The 16,071-nt window shown below is 53.3% G+C and overlaps 1 protein-coding gene across 1 annotated transcript in view; it reads right to left on the bottom strand.

Moving 5' to 3' along the window:
• Positions 1 to 2,736: 2,736 nt before the first annotated feature.
• Positions 2,737 to 16,071, bottom strand: part of LOC129715683 (integrin alpha-X-like) — a 118,714-nt gene continuing 105,379 nt past the window's right edge. The window contains 10 exon segments of the mRNA XM_055665542.1: positions 2,737 to 3,151; positions 5,369 to 5,479; positions 5,795 to 5,899; positions 6,387 to 6,500; positions 7,055 to 7,120; positions 7,535 to 7,642; positions 14,532 to 14,604; positions 14,780 to 14,863; positions 15,050 to 15,129; positions 15,426 to 15,536. Coding sequence (XP_055521517.1) covers positions 3,047 to 3,151; positions 5,369 to 5,479; positions 5,795 to 5,899; positions 6,387 to 6,500; positions 7,055 to 7,120; positions 7,535 to 7,642; positions 14,532 to 14,604; positions 14,780 to 14,863; positions 15,050 to 15,129; positions 15,426 to 15,536 — 957 coding nt within the window. The 3' untranslated portion in view covers positions 2,737 to 3,046.

The raw sequence follows: 16,071 nt of genomic DNA, 5'->3' as shown, positions 1-16,071 counted from the left end.
TTTCAATGTTTCTATAACAGGATGTACCGGCTAATAGGGGTAGGTATGTTGCAAAGCCTACCTGAAGCGTCGTTGAAAATCTGTCCCAGCCCGTGTACGCGATTTTGGCGCCGTTTAGAGGGGGGGCGGGTTTAAAACGTGATTTTCTCTAGGCTGTTCCAATCGAAGACGTTCAGCCTAGTTAATTATTAACGAAAAATCGCTGGAAGACCCCGTCGCAAAAGCTATTATTAGTTTTAAAGGCCTTGTATAATAGTTATAGTAGTTTAAAAATCAATCACTAAACCCGCGACCACTGGCAGCCGTCAGGGTCGCATAGAGCAGACAACAGAAGGTAGGCTGTTTATTTTTACATTAAAAAGGGCTTCTTAAGATCCCTTTATACAAAGTTTAATATTGCGAGTAGCTCATTTTGGGCCCATTATATCCCACAGTATTTTTCTGGGCATTTGGGGGCACAAATCTAGCGCAATGTGAACGTTCTAAACCATCGCGTTACACAGGAACCCACTAGAAAGCTGATTTCAAATGGACTTTAATTTACAGCAATTGAACACTAAATTCCTTCCATTTGGCCTATAAATTAATGTAAATGAGATTTTAAAATCATGTTTTATTGTGAATTATTCATGAATATTATTTGGACACAGGGCTATTTAAAAATGTTAATCATTTATTAAGAAATGGATAGATGTTTAGATCTAGTAATTGAAGTTTGAAATTAGCTACACTTGGGTAACTGACTAATTATATGCTTTAATTTCAGGTCATCCAAGTAAGATTATTTTATATTTGTTTCAGAATGGTTCAATCTACGATAACTGAAAATTTCATTCAGTTCTCTTAATTTTTAAGAAGGTTATGGGCTTTTGACTGCACACGATCACAGCTTTTTTGTTATGTCCATAGAAAATCAATAGGGAACAAGATGCTTATTTCCGAGTATGAAAATGGCCATAACTTTTTAAATACTTGAGATATGAAAGTGAATTAGGTGTCAAATTAAACTTCTTTTTATGTTTTATCTGATGGGATAAATTACAGACTTGATTTTTTAAATCTCAAAATTTTGTAACATTGCTAATAGGGGGCAGTTGGCAACTCTACCTCCCTCCCTCCACTCTCTGCCACCTCCACTGCCGCCCGCTGGTGCAGCTCCCGCCCGCTGGCAGATGGCGAGGGTCGAGGCTGGGATTCTGGGGCGGCGGTGGCAGTGATTGCGGTCCTCCCCTCTTGGCCAGCAGATATGATGGAGGGGCAAAGCGACTCTGTACAAATGAATATTTTAACCGTAATAATTCCAGCCCAATTATTGTGTTGCCCAATGATTGGCCAGCAGGCAGCGCTGCACCTGGTCCTCCTACAATGGAGGCGGTGAACCTGCTCCTCCCGGGCTGCAGGCGGCGCTATATGCCGCTGCAATCAGTCCACCGACCCACCAGTTGGGAGGAACAGGTACAGCGCCACCTCCAGGTTGGGAGGATCAGGAACAGCGCCACCTCCAGGTTGGGAGGATCAGGAACAGCGCCACCTCCAGGATGGGAGGATCAGGGAGGATCAGGTACAGCGCCACCTCCAGGATGGGAGGATCAGGTACAGCGCCACCTCCAGGCACAGGAGGTACCAAAACACAATCATTGGGCTGGAATTATTATGGTTAAAATATTCATTTGTACAGAGTCGCTTTCCCCCTCCATTACATCTATTCCCCCTGCCCGCCCCCTCCCACGCACCCGAGGTAAAGGGGATAGGGGACCTTGATCTCCTCCCACAGTGCCACACAATGGTGGAGGCCGAAACGGGCAGCCTGAATGTTGACATTGTAAAACTCAAATAGGGTTGAGGGCTTTGTGAGGGGTAGATGTTGAGAAGGGAGTGAGGGTTCGGAGGCAGTGGAGGTTTATTGAGAAGCCTCTCCCTTCTTTGAGGGATTACTCCTGGATTACACAGTGCGGGTTGGCGTAACGACGGCTAACAAAGGATGCGAATGGCCTCCCACGCCAAGGGAGAGGGAGAAAGGACAGGCAAGGGAGAAGGAGGGGGTGATAGGAGGAGGGTGGATAAAGGTTGTGGAGGAAGAGGGAGGGTGCGGTTTTCATGCAGGACGTACCGTATATCAGAGGGAGTTTTGGGGATCAGATCTATCGACGATTCGAGGGGTGAGAGACCAGTTTCAAAGTGAGTTGTGCATTGAAGGCGGTGAGGGGGTAAAGAGGTTGTGTTTAGAGAGTGATGGAAGGATGGAGGGAGGGGGATAGAGCAGGAGGGAGTAAGATGGAGATGACATATAGGAAGGGGGAGGGGAAGTGGGTTCAGGGGGTAGCCCAGTGAAGGGGGGAGTGTCTGCGGGATAAATAGAAAGGAACAAAGCTGTGGTGCAAGAGGGGAGAGAGAGAGGGAGAGGGGGAAGGGGGTGAAAAACAAAGAGGGGAGAGGGGTTTAGGGCGAGGCCTGGAACCCTCAGGAACACCATTGATGGAGATGTGACAATGACACACAGGTAGGGAGGGGTTTGGAGGGAAATCGGAGCCTCGTGGAGGGGTTGGGACCCCGACGGAAGGGTTTAGAGGGAGGGGAGAGGACCAGGGTGGAGGGGTTTGGTGTATGGACTGGCATGGAAGGGTTTGGGAGGGGGGGGGGGGGGGGGGGGGGGGGGGGGGGGGGGGGGGGGGGGGGGGGGGGGGGGGGGGGGGGGGGGGGGGGGGGGGGGGGGGGGGGGGGGGGGGGGGGGGGGGGGGGGGGGGGGGGGGGGGGGAGGGTTTTTGAGTAGTGGGACCGGAGTAGAGGGATTTGGAGATATACAAGGTAGACAAAAGTGCTGGATAAACTTAGCGGGTGCAGCACCATCTATGGAGTGAAGGAAATAGGCAACGTTTCGGGCCAAAACTCTTTTTTGGAGATATAGAGAATGGCATGGTTGGGTTTGGAGGGTAGGAGACCATCATAAAGGGGAATGGAGGGGAGTGGAACATGATGGAGGATCTTCATGGGGTGGGTCTGGTGGGTGTTTGGGATGGGTGGTGGTGCCCTGGACGGCAAAGTGGCCTCAGGCCTGGGGCACACTGGGCTGGTCCACCGCTCCCCCCGCATCTCCAGTCTCATCCGTCGCCTCTTCCAGCTTCTCCTTGAAGCCCCGTTTGAAGAATCCGACCTGCAGTGGGAGTGGGGGGAGAACAGGGATTAGCCTCCTTCGAGGGCAGCACAGTCCGTCCAGGCCTGTAGGTGGCAGCACAGACCCTCCCAGCGTGTATGGGGCAGCATTGTCCTCCCAACCTGTAGAGGGCAGCATTATCTCTCCTCCTGGCCTGTAGCGGGGGCAGCTCTCTCCCTCATCCTCCCAGCCTTTCGGGGGCAGCACTGTTCATCCTCCCGGCCTCTAGGTGACAGCATTGCCCCCCTTCCTCCCTGCCTGTAGGGGGCAACTCTGTTCATCCTCCTCCCGGCCTTTAGGGAGCAGCACTGTCCCTCCTCCTCCCGGCCTGTAGGAGACAGCACTGACTCTCCCGGCCTATAGGGGGCAGTACTGTCCCCCTCCTCCCGGCCTGTAGGAGATAGCACTGACCCTCCCGGCCTGTAGGAGACAGAACTGACCCTCCCAGCCTATAGGGGGCAGCACTGTCCCTCCTCCCGGCCTCTAGGTGGCAGCATTGCCTTCTTCCTCCCTGCCTGTAGGGGGCGGCTCTGTTCATCCTCCTCCCGGCTTGCAGGAGACAGCACTGACTCTCCTGGCCTATAGGGGGCAGTACTGTCCCGCCTCCACCCGGCCTGTAGGAGACAGCACTGACCCTCTCGGCCTTTAGGGGGCAGCACTGACCCTCCCGGCCTATAGGGGGCAGTACTGTCCCTCCTTTTGAAGAGAGTTAGATTTAGTTGTTTGGGCTAAGGGAATCAAAGGACATGGGGGGGAAGCAGGAACGGGATACTGAAGTGTTTAAGAAGGAACTGCAGATGCTGGAAAATCGAAGGTACACAAAAATGCGGGTGAAACTTAGCGGGTGCAGCAGCATCTATGGAGCAAAGGAAATAGGCAACGTTTCGGGCCGAAACCCTTCTTCAGACTGTATGAGGTATATTCCGCTTGGGGAGTCTGCATCCTGGGGGCATGAACATTGAATTCTCCCAATTTTGTTAGCCGTTGCTGTCTCATCCCATCTCTCAGCCTTCGGGCTCCTCCTCCTCCTTTTTCATTTCTTCTCCCCGCCCCCCCAGTCTGAAGAAAGGTTTCGGCACAAAACTTTGCCTATTTCCTTCGCTCCATAGACGCTGCTGCACCCGCTGAGTTACTCCAGCATTTTTGTGTACCAACGGGATACTGATGTTGGATGATCAGCCATGATCACATTGAATGGCGGCGATGGCTCAAAGGGCCGAATAGCCTTCTCCTGCACCTTTTTTCTATGTTTTGCGGCCTGTAGGGGGCAGCATTTGATAATATCAGGCATTTTGGGTGCTTGACAAAATGGAGGATTTCTGCTTCTGTAAAACCTGCTTGTCATATTGTGTAAAAGCTGCAAAGACCATGAGGATTATGGCTCCAGGGTGTCTGTAGCCTGGGAAGGGATTGAATGTAAGTTGATGTCCAGGTGGGCTTTAATTGTCAATATGTATAAGATTTTGCAGAAGGATCTAGGTCCTGTTGCAAATGCATGCTTGGGATTGTTTGGGAAATAATGGGTTAGAATAATGTTGCCGACTATGTTGCATGGTCTTCGCGCTGTTACTCGTGATTGGTCAAGGAGAGGGGCCTTGCCCAAACTGTTTAGTTTACCTGGTAGAATGTTTCTTTACCGAGCAGAATTGTTTCCCACTGTGGTTTTTATTGAAACTATGTTATGTGATGTTTTGTGATTGGGTTAGGAAACTGTCATTCAATGTATTTTGTGATCCATATTGATAATTGGCTTGTTGGGGTCCCCCCCTTCCCCCATATATTTTCGCGCCACGGGTCTGTAAGAGTATAAAAGAGGGGAGAACACATTGAGGTGTGCCGATCTTCTGGGATAACACATTGGAGTGTGCTGATCTTCTGGAGTTATTCTATTCACACGAGGCTGATGGGCTTGTACGAGTAGAGACAAAGATTGGACCCGTGGTATTGGAATAGGCATTGTATGGGAGTTGTACAATGGAGAGAGTTAGATTTCCAGTGTTCGTATTCAGTGTTTGACTGAACATTAGGGGGGTAAGACTAGAACTGGAATGAACACATTGTCCTTCCAACTGGCCTGTAGGGGGCGCTCCGGCCTGGGGACAGGGTCATGGCCAACTCTGCAGTTGCCCCCTCCCCTCTGACCCTCCTTATCTCACCCTAGCGCCCCTCTCCCCCGCTGCCTTCCCCCCAACCTTTACCTCACCTCCCCTCTCTCACCTTGTAGAGGACGGCGGCCACAATGAGCAGCAGGATCAGGCCTCCCACTGTGCTGCCCACGATCACTGGCAGCATATTCTGCTCCTTCACCACCTCCACCCGTGTGGCCACCTGCCGGGAACAGAAGATGCCATGTCAGGGAGCGCCCCAGCACCCACCTCCCCCCCCCCCCCCCCTTATTACTCCCCTTCCCCTCATCCCTCACTACCACTCCGGCTCCTAGACCCTCTCCCCGCCTTTAACCCCCATCCCCGTCTCTAACCCTCTCCCATCTCACCACGACAACCTCCTCCCCATCTCTGTGACCCCACTCCCCGGGTCTGTCACCCCCTTCCCCGTTTCGGCGACCCCCCTCCCCGTCTCCATCCCCAGTCCCCGTCTGTGACTCCCCTCCCTGCCCGCGGCCACTACTCCCTTCTGTCTCACCGTTGCCTCCTTGAACTTGGTTGTTGCCTGAGAGATGTGGATGTATTTCTTCTCATCGTACCGCACCCTCGCGAAGCTGCTCAGCTTCAATTCCTCAGCTTTCAGCTGTCAGGGAATTGGAAATATGGATATTCATCCTGCAGCTCCCTGCTCTCATCTGCCCTCCCCCCTCCCGCAGTATGTCGCAACGTCCCCTCCCCTCCCCGTCCCCTCCCGCAGTGTGCTTCCACGTCCCCTCCCCTCCACATCCCCTCCCCTCCCCATCCCCTCCCCTCCCCTCCCAGTCCCCTCCCGCAGTGTGCTTCCCCGTCCCCCCCCCCTCCCCGTTCCTCCCCCTCTCCTCCCAGTCCCCCCCCCCCCCCGCAGTTTGCTTCACCGTCCCCTCCCCTCCCCATCCCCTCCCCTCCCCTCCCAGTCCCCTCCCCGTCCCCTCCCGCAGTGTGCTTCACCGTCCCCTCCCCTCCCCCCTCCCCATCTCAGTGTGCCGCCCCTCCCCTCCCACAGTGTGCTGTTCCTCCCTTCCCCTCACCCTCCCCTCCCCTCAGTGTGCTGTTCCTCCCCTCCTCTCCCACAACGCTCCATCGCTCCTCACCAGTGCGGGATTGGACCAGCTGATGTTTCCAGCGATGTTGAAGACCAGATGGTCTCTGTATCTCAAGGATTGGATGTCACAGACAAACAGAGTGCAGGAGGTCTTGTTACACTTCTGTTGGGGTGAGAGAGAGTGAAGGAGAGAGGGCAGGGAGGGGGAGGGGGAGGGGGTGGGGTAGAAGGAGGGACAGAGGTAGGGGGAGGGAGGTGATGAGGGCTGAGGGAGGGAGAGGGGGAAAGGGAGGGAGGGGAGAGGGAAAGGTGGGAAGGTGAAGAGGGCAAAGAGAGAGAGGGGAACAAGAGGAAGAGAGATGGTAGGAGACTGGGATATGGAGGAGGGGGAGAGGGAGGGTGATAGGAGGAGGAGGGGGAAGATGAGGAGGAGAGAAGGGGGAGGGGCAAGGGATGTGGGGGAGGTGTAGAGGAAGGAGGAGAGGGAGAGAGGGGGAAGGTGGTGGGGAGAGCGGGAGATGGAGGGGAGAGAAGGGGAGGAGGAGGGAGTGGGAGGGATGAGGGTGAGAGATGGAGGAGAAGTGGGGAGAGGGGTAGGTGGAGGGGAAGAGCGGGGGAGAAGGAGGAGGGAAAGAGATGAGGGGGGCTGAGGAGGGGGAAAGAAGGATGAGGGGTAGAGAGGGGGGGGATGGAGGAGGGGGGGAGGATGTCTAGTACCTTTGAGGGGTCCATCTCCTCAATCTGAGGCAAGTCCAACTTCTTCTGACAGGACTTGACCCTAATCTAGGGGAGAGAGAGGAGTACGTGAGGAGAGAGACCGCACACCCCCCCCTCTCTCGCGCTCCCCACCTCCCCAGTCTCCCCCCTCTCTGCACACCCTGCTTTCCCCTCCCTTCTCTCCCCCCAGCACTCATACCCCCTCTATTCACCCCCTCTACCTCACTACCCTCGTTCCCCATACCCTCTCCATGCACCCCTTCCCCATACTTTCTCCCTTCTCCCTCCTTGCTCTCCCCTGCATCCCTCTCCCCATCCCACTCTCACCACACATCTCTCTCTCTCTCCCCCACCTTCCTCCCCTCTCACCCTCTACCCCCACAAACCTATCACTCTCTCTACAACTCTTCCCCACACTCTTTCCCTTCTCTCTCTCCCCCCTCCCCTCCCCGCTCCACTCTCCCCTCTCCTCTTCCTCACCCAGGGGCTGGACACTTGCAGGTCATCCCAGGTCAGGCCCGGCCAGATCTTCACATGGACGAGGAAGGTGATGCTCACAGCAAGACTCCGCTGCTCCAAGTTTTCCACCTGAAGGGGTAGAGCTTGTCAGTTGGGGGCTTCTCCTCTCTCCCCATCCCCCTCTCCCTCTCTCCTCCCACCCCTTCTCCCACCCCCCCTCTCCCTCCCCATCCCAGTCTCCCTCTCCCACCCATACCTCTCCCTCCCACCCACCCACCCACCTCTCCCCCCACCCCCCCCTCTCCCTCCCATACCCCTCTCCCTCCCACCCACCCATCCCCCTTCTCCCTCCCCACCCCCTCCCACCCATACCTCTCTCCCTCCCACCCCACCCCCTCCCACCCATACCTCTCTCCCCCTCCCACCCCACCCCCTTTTTGCACCCCCACCCACCTTCTCCCTCCCCATCCCATTCTCCATCCCTACCTCCTCACCCACTCCCCCCTCACTTGTCCCCCCCCCCTCACATGTGCCCCTCTCACCCCCTTCTCTAATACAGGAAAAATGTTTCTGATGTTGGGAGAGTCCAGAACCAGGGGTCACAGTTTAAGTATAAACTGGCCATTGAGGCGAATTAGGATTGAGATGAAAAATGTTTTCACCCAGCGAGTTGTGAATCTGTGGAATTCTCTGCCACAGAAAGCAATGGAGGCCGATTCATTGGATGTTTTCAGTTAGATTTAGCGACCCCCCTCCCGTCTCTGTTAACCCCCCACTTCCCGCCCGCCCGCCGCCCCCCCTATCTCCATTAAACTCTGCCCCTCTCACCCTAAAGCAATGCACCAACATAGATATTCTGGGTGATAATATAAAACGTAGGGTTGGCACAATAGCACAGCAGTAGTGTTATGGGCCTGTCCCACGTTCGGTGATTTTTCAGCACTGCGGCGACTGTCAAGTTGCCGGCAATTGCCTGAAAAACCGGGAACTGGAACAGCGACTGTCAGAGTGGAACACATACACACACACACACATCGCAAAGGCGGGGGCCACGGCAAGCAGGGGAGCGCTGTCTAAAATTCACACGGTACAAAAGCTCACCAATGGGGAGGAGAGTATGGCCAAGTGTAACAGGGATCGTTGTGAAAGGTGAGATGCGTAAGGTATTAAAAATATTGTATATGAATGTGTGGTGTAAGAAGTAAAGTAGATGAACTTGAGGCTCAGTTAGAGGTTGGTAGATATGACATTGTGGGGATTACTGAGACGTGGCTGCAGGAGGATTGGGCCTGGGAACAATATTCAGGGTTAGACATCCTATAGAAAGGACAGGCAAGTGGGCAGAGGAGGGGGAGGGGGGGTAGCTCTGCTGGTGAGGGATGAAATTCAGTCCCTTGCGAAGGAAGACATAGGGACTGACGAGGTAGAGTCACTGTGTATTGAGTTCAGGAATTGTAAAGGCAACAAGACACTAATTGGTGTTATCTACAAATAGTAGCCCGGATGTAGGGTGTAAGTTGAAGTAGGAGTTAAAACTGGCATGTAACAAAGGTAATGCCACTGTGGTGATGGGGGATTTCAATATGCAGACTGGGAAATCAGGTTGGTTCAGGATCCATATAACCATAAAACCATAGAAGATCCCACGAAAGAGAGTTTGTAGAATGCCTCTGAGATGGATTCTTAGAACAGCTTGTAATGGACCCGACCAGAGAAAAGTCAATTCTGGATTTAGTGTTGTCCAATGAACCAGATATGATAAGAGAACTCGAGGTAAAGGAACCGCTTGGAGCAGGCACGTGCAAGGAAGGCACTGCCTACCCCGACTAAAATTATAAAATGGTAATTACAAAATATAAATAGTAAAGGCATGGGAGAATTTGACGTGGATAAGCTTTTCCCACTGAGATTAGGGAAGATTCAAACAAGGGGACATGACTTGAGAATTAATGGACAGACGTTTAGGGGTAACATGAGGGGGAACAAGAACTCAGAGAGTGGTGGCTGTGTGGAATGAGCTTCCAGTGAAGGTGGTGGAGGCAGGTTTGTTTTTATCATTTAAAAATAAATTGGATAGTTATATGGACAGGAAAGGAATGGAGAGTTATGGTCTGAATGCAGGTATATGGGACTAGGGGAGAATACGTGTTCGGCACGGACTAGAAGGGTCGAGATGGCCTGTTTCCGTGCTGCAATTGTTAGATGGTTATATGTTATATGGTTAATTATGCCTATCTAAGAGATCGATCTATTAGGTAGGCATAATTCTCCGTGCCTTTCATCTGCAGCACTTGCAACACGGGAAGGTCTGTGCAGCCCATGTGCCGTCAGCGCTGCTTCAAGCTGTCAATTTCAAGGGGAGCTGAAGGCAGCTGAAACTCTGCCTTTGCAGTACTGTGCAGGCGTAACAGCCTACAGCGCTAGTTTCTTGGCGGGTTTTTCAAATATGAATTGCCATTATCTGAAGAGTATCTTAGGAAACAAACACAGAAGAATGGAGTTTGTGTACCGACAATGTGGTAAGTACATTTCTTAGTGCTATATGTTTTTAAATACCATATTTCCCGGGGTGGGAAAGAGTTCCTTTCACATCGTTTGGGGAGTCGGGCCCGGGGTAAAGTTGTGGGGAGGACAGGAGTGTTGTGAAGGAGGGGGTCGGATTCATGGCACTTGCTACGCTCCTTGCACGGTGGCGTGGAATGCCACTGCATTGAGGCGGGGGGAGAAATAGCTCGGGTGGCTGTGAGCGACCGCCACGTCAGCGCCTTCTGACGGCCCCCGCTCACCTCTGGCATCTCTCTGTCTAAAAAACTCTCTCCTGCCGCTTGCCGGCCTCACTCATGTCAGCTGTTTCCCGCAAATCCTTAAATTCCGACAGCTCGATTAAGGTTACTCGGCTGTGGGAATTTAAGGATTTGCAGGAAGCGGCTGACATGAGCGAAGTCGGCGAGAGGCAGGTGAGAGGTGTTCAGACAGAGAGCACTGCCAAAGGTGAGCAGGCCGGCAGAAGGGGCTGAAGTGGCAGGTCCTGGCAGCCACTCGCAGCTACCTGAGCTGTTTCTATCCCCCTGGCCACAATGCGGTGGCTCCACGTCCTGAGCGCCGCAGCAGCGATGAGTGAGTGAGTTACTGGCATGATCGCCGACCACCTCCTGCCTTCTCCGCAACTTTACCCCTGGTCAGACTCGCCACACGCTGTGAAAGGAACTCTCCCCCCAATTGGTCCCTTGCACAAGTGTTTTCATTCAATAAGATGACAACTGATTCATCTTGTCCCGGTGTGCTCCCGTTTTTCCCACCATCTCTCCACCTGCCATCACCCTTCACCCCCCACCCATTCAGTAATGCAGAATAAAGGAGACTTGGAAGCCTTGGGCAAATTGAATTGTTACTGATTTTATTTTAATTTTTTTTATTTTAAGGGAGAGAACAATCTGCGCATGCGCGGTTTAAGTTTTTTTTTTAAAAGCCGACTGACTGCCTACCCTGAGTAATTACTCACGGCACGTGCCTGGCTTGGAGGTAGTGACCATAATATGATTAGTTTAATCTGCAATTTGAGAAGGAGAACGTTAAATCGGAAGTGTCAGTGATGTAGTTGAACAAAGGGGACTATGAAGGCATGAGAGGGGAGCTGGTCAAGGTAGACCGGAAAGGGATCCTAGCAGGAATGATGGTGGAACAGCAATGGCAGGAATTTCTGGGCATAATCTAGAAGACGCAGGATAATTTCATTCCAAAAAGGAAGAAAGATTCTAAGGGGAGTAGGAGGCAACCGTGCCTGACAAGAGAAGTTAGGGATAGAATAAAACTAAAAGAAAAACACAAAAGAGTAGCCGGAAGCCAGGGGATTGGGAAACTTTCATAGGGCAACAGAAGGAAACAAAACGGGCAATACAGGCTGAAAAGATGAAGTACGAGGGGAAGCTGGCCAGGAATATAAAGAAGGACAGTAAACGTTTCAGATATGTTAAGGGAAAAAGAGTAGCAAAGTCAAATGTGGGCCCCTTGAAGGCAGACACGGGTGAAATTATTATGGGCAATAAGGAAATGGCAGAAGAGTTGAACAGGTACTTCAGATCTGTCTTCACTAAGGAAGACACAAACAATCTCCCAGGTACTGGAGGACAGAGGATCTAAGGGGGTAGAGGAACTGAAATAAATTTTCATTAGATGAGAAAGAGTATTGGGTAGGTTAATGGGACTGAAGGATAATACATCTCTTGTGCCTGATGGTCTGTATCCCAGGGTCCTCAGGGAGGTGGCTCTAGAAATAGTGGACGCATTGGTGATTATTTTCCAATGTTCAATAGATTCAGGATTAGTTCCTGTGGATTGGAGGATAGCTAATGTTATCCCACTTTTCAAGAAAGGGGAGAGATAGAAAGCGAGAGTGGGGCGAGAGGAAGTACAGACCAGTTAGCCTGACTACGTGGGTGGTGGGAAAAATGCTGGAGTCAATTATTAAAGAGGTAATAATGGGGAATTTGGATAGCAGTAGAAGGATTAGTCCAAGTTAACATGGATTTATGAAAGGGAAATCAGGCTTGACTAATCTTCTGGAATTTTTTGAGAATGTGACAAGCAAAATGGATGAAGGGGAGCCAGTGGATGTAGTTTATCTAGTGTGTCTGTGTGTGAGTGTGTGTATGTGTTTGTGTGTGTGTGTGAGTGTGGGTGTGCTGGTGTGTGTGTGTAGGTGTATGTGTGTGCTTGTGTGCATAGGAGCATGTGCATGTGTTTGAATGTGTCTGTGTCTGCGTGCGCATGTATGTGTGTGTAGGTGTGTGTTGGTGTGTATGTGTGTGATTATGTGTATATATGTAAGTATATGTCTAGCTGTGTGTGTGTATGTGTCTGTGTGTATGAATTTGTGTGTATGTGTCAGTCTGTATGTGTGTTTGAGTGTATATGTGTATGTGTGTTTGAATGTGCATAAGTTTGTGTGTGTGTTTGTGCATGTGTGTGTAAGTGTGTGTGTTTGTGTGGATTTGTGTGCTTATGTATGTTTGCATGTGTGTGGGTTGGTGTGTTTTTGTGCGTGCACATGTATGTATGTGTATGGGTGTGTGTGTGTATAGGTGTGTGGCTGTGTACGTGTGAGTGTGTCTGTATGTGTGTATGGGTCTGTATATGTATATGTGTGTGTAAGTGTGTATGTTGTTTTGAGTGTGTGTGTATATATATGTGTGTGTATGTATGGATGTGTGTGTGTGTGTGTACGTGTCTATGCTTGTGTATGGGTGTGTGTTTGTGTGTAGGCGTGAGTGTAGGTGTGTATGTGTTCATGTGTATGTGTGCACACGCATGTATGTGTGTGTGTGTGAATGTTACACAAAAAAGCTGGAGAAACTCAGCGGGTGCAGAAGCATCTATGGAGCGAAGGAAATAGGCAACGTTTCGGGCCGAAACCCTTCTTCAGACTGATCGGGGGCGGGGGTGGGCGGGGACAAGAAAGGGAAAAGGAGGAGGAGCCCGAAGGCTGGGGGATGGGAGGAGACAGCAGGGGGGCTGAGGAAGGGGAGGAGACAGCAAGGACTAACAAAATTGGGAGAATTCGATGTTCATGCCCCCGGGATGCAGACTCCCCAAACGGAATATGAGGTGCTGTTCCTCCAATTTCCGGTGCTGCTCGCTGTGGCCATGGAGGAGACCCAGGACAGAGAGGTCAGAGACGGAGTGGGAGGGGGAGTTGAAGTGCTGAGCCACCGGGAGGTCAGCTTGGTTATTGCGGACCGAGCGGAGGTGTTCGGCGAAACGATCGCCCAACCTCCGCTTGGTCTCACCGATATAGATCTGCTGACATCTAGAGCAGCGGACGCAATAGATGAGGTTGGAAGAGATGCAGGTAAACCTCTGTCGCACCTGGAACGATTGCTTGGGTCCTTGAACGGAGTCGAGGGGGGAGGTAAAGGGACAAGTGTTGCATCTCTTGCGGTTGCAAGGGAAAGTGTCCGGGGAGGGGGTGGTACGAGAGGGAAGGGAAGAATTGACAAGGGAGTTATGGAGGGAGCGGTCTTTGCGGAAGGCAGATATGGGGGGAGATGGGAAGATGTGGCAAGTGGTGGGGTCACGTTGGAGGTGGCGAAACTGACGGAGGATTACTTTTTGTATGTGTGTGTGAATATGTGTGTGTGTGTGTCTGAGAGTGTGTGTGTATGTGTGTCTGTGTGCCCGTTTGTGTGTATGTGTGCATGTGGTGTGTTAATTGACCCTCTGTTAATCTCCCCTGAGTGTAGGGAGTGGATGAGAATGTGGGATAATGGAGAACTGGTGTGAATGGGTGGTCGATGGTCAGCATGGATTCCGTGGGCTGAAGGGCCTGTTTCCGTGCTGCATCTTTCAATCAGTCAACTGAAACAGGAATGGCAACAGACCCTTCAGCCCACCGGGTCCATGCCAATCATCAATTACCCATTCACACTAATTCTATGTTCACCCATTGGGAGAGAGCTGGTAAAGGAAGGAGGGCTGAGAGTGTCAAGGGAGAGAGAGAGGATGAAGCAACGAGGGATGAGAATGAGAGGCAGAGAGTGAAGGGGAGATGGGGAGAGAAGAGAGAGGATACGAGGAAGATAGGAGAGGGGGAGGGAGGAGAGTGGGAGAGAGGAGAGTGGTGAGAGAGTGGAGGGGGGAGAAGAAGGTGAGGGAAGACAGAGGGGTAGCGAGGTTAGGGGAGGAGAATGACCCCTCTAGCCCTAAAATCTCTGCCCTCTCGTCTTTGACATTTCCACCCCGGGGGGTGAAAAAGGTTCCGACGGGTAATTTACCCCCCTGGGGTAATATCCTTCGATCAGGTCTCTCCTCAACCTCTGACGTCCCAAAGGAAACAGTCCGTCTGTCCAACCTCTCCCTGTAGCTGAGACGCTCTAATCCAGGCAACATTCTGGTAAACCTCCTTGCACCATCTCCAAAGCCTCCACATCCTCTAAATGTTACCGCTCCCAGCCCTGGAGCTGGGGAGGAGGGGAGGGGGGGAAAGAGAGGGAGAGCAAACGAGCAGCGGGGGGAGAGTTACCTTGTAGGCGTGAGAGATGGTCTTTGTTTCAGCCTTGCTCGTCGTGAAGTTAATGTATTGTGTAGAGTCGATACTGGGACAAGATAAAACAACGTTTCAGATCCTCTGTCCCCTCCCCCTCACATCCCCCACTCCCACTCCCCACTCCCTTCTTACCTACCCTTCCCCTCCCCCACCCTCCCACTCACATCCCCTCTCCCCTCACAGCCCACCTCCCCCTCCCGAGCGTCTGTGCTTCAGCCACTCACCCTTTGATGATGACGTTAACCTCGTATTTAACTATGATGCGCTTTAATTGGAAACTTCCTCGTGTGTCATGGGCTTCATTGTTACTGGCAACAGAGAACGTTTGAGCTGGAATCAGTTCCCACGATAGGAATACACGTACCCCCTCCCCCCCCCCCACAACCCCCCCCTCATCTCCCCACAGCGCTCCCTCCTCACTACCCCTTCCATCTGCCCCCATCCCCCCCCCCCCCCCCCCCCCCACCGCCCCGGGGTCTGGGGTCTGTGGTCACCTGCTGGCGTTGACGCTGATTTCCACCGTGTCCTTCCAGTCCGCCTGCGGGTCCACGTCGAAGACCGTGTGGAACTTCATCTGTGGGTGAGAGAGGGACGGGGCCGGAGGCAACACAAGGCAGCCGTGAGTCAGAGCAGGGGGAGCGAGAGGTGAGAGAGAAGGGGGGGGGAGAGAGAGATGGGGAAGAAAGAGATGAGGGAGAGAGAGATGGGGGAGATAGAGAGATGGGGAGAGAGAGAGAGATGGGGAGGAGAGAGAGGGGGGGGGGGGGTCATGGGCCCAATTGGGGGTGGGCTAGAACCCCTCCCACGGGCTGAACATCCCACTGCCCCCCCCTCCCCCCCTCCCTTTCCCCCTCCCCCCCCCCCCCTCACCATGCTGTTGGTTCTGAAGATGGGGTGACTGATGAGACAACGCACGGATCGTAGCCCCAGTGCAGCCGGCTCCGTCCCATCGTTGCATTCAATTTTGCCGCGGCGATTCGACTGGAAGGGGGAGAGGTCATCAGTCTCTGTGTTTCCCCTCCTCTCCCACCCCCTCCCCGTCCCCCTCCCCCTCCCCTCTTACCTCCACCCGCTCTTCTCCCCCCTCACTCTCCCTTCCCTGTCCCTCTTGTCCCCCTTCTCCTCCTCTTCGTTCTCTCACTCCCCTTCCCCCCACTCCCCTCCTGCCCCCCCCCCCCCCTCTCCCCCCCCCTCCTCTCACCCCCCTTCCCTCTCACCCCCCTCCTCTCACCCCCTCCCCTCTCACCTCCCCTCCTCTCACCCCCCCTCCCCTCTCACCTCCCCTCCTCTCACCCCCCTCCCCTCTCACCCCCCTTCCTCCCCTCACCCCCCTTCCCTCTCACCCCCCCCCCCCCCCCCCCCTCTCATCCCCCCTCCTCTCACCCCCCCCCTCCACTCTCACCCCCCTCCCCTCTCACCCCCCTCCTCTCACCCCCCCTTCCCTCTCACCCCTCCTCCCCTCTCATCCCCCCTCCTCTCACCCCTCCTCCCCCTCTCACACCCCCCCTCCCCTCTC

The sequence above is a fragment of the Leucoraja erinacea genome, unplaced genomic scaffold (assembly GCF_028641065.1).
Source record: "Leucoraja erinacea ecotype New England unplaced genomic scaffold, Leri_hhj_1 Leri_131S, whole genome shotgun sequence".
NCBI lineage: Eukaryota > Metazoa > Chordata > Chondrichthyes > Rajiformes > Rajidae > Leucoraja > Leucoraja erinaceus.
This window is presented reverse-complemented; position numbering and strand designations above follow the sequence as displayed.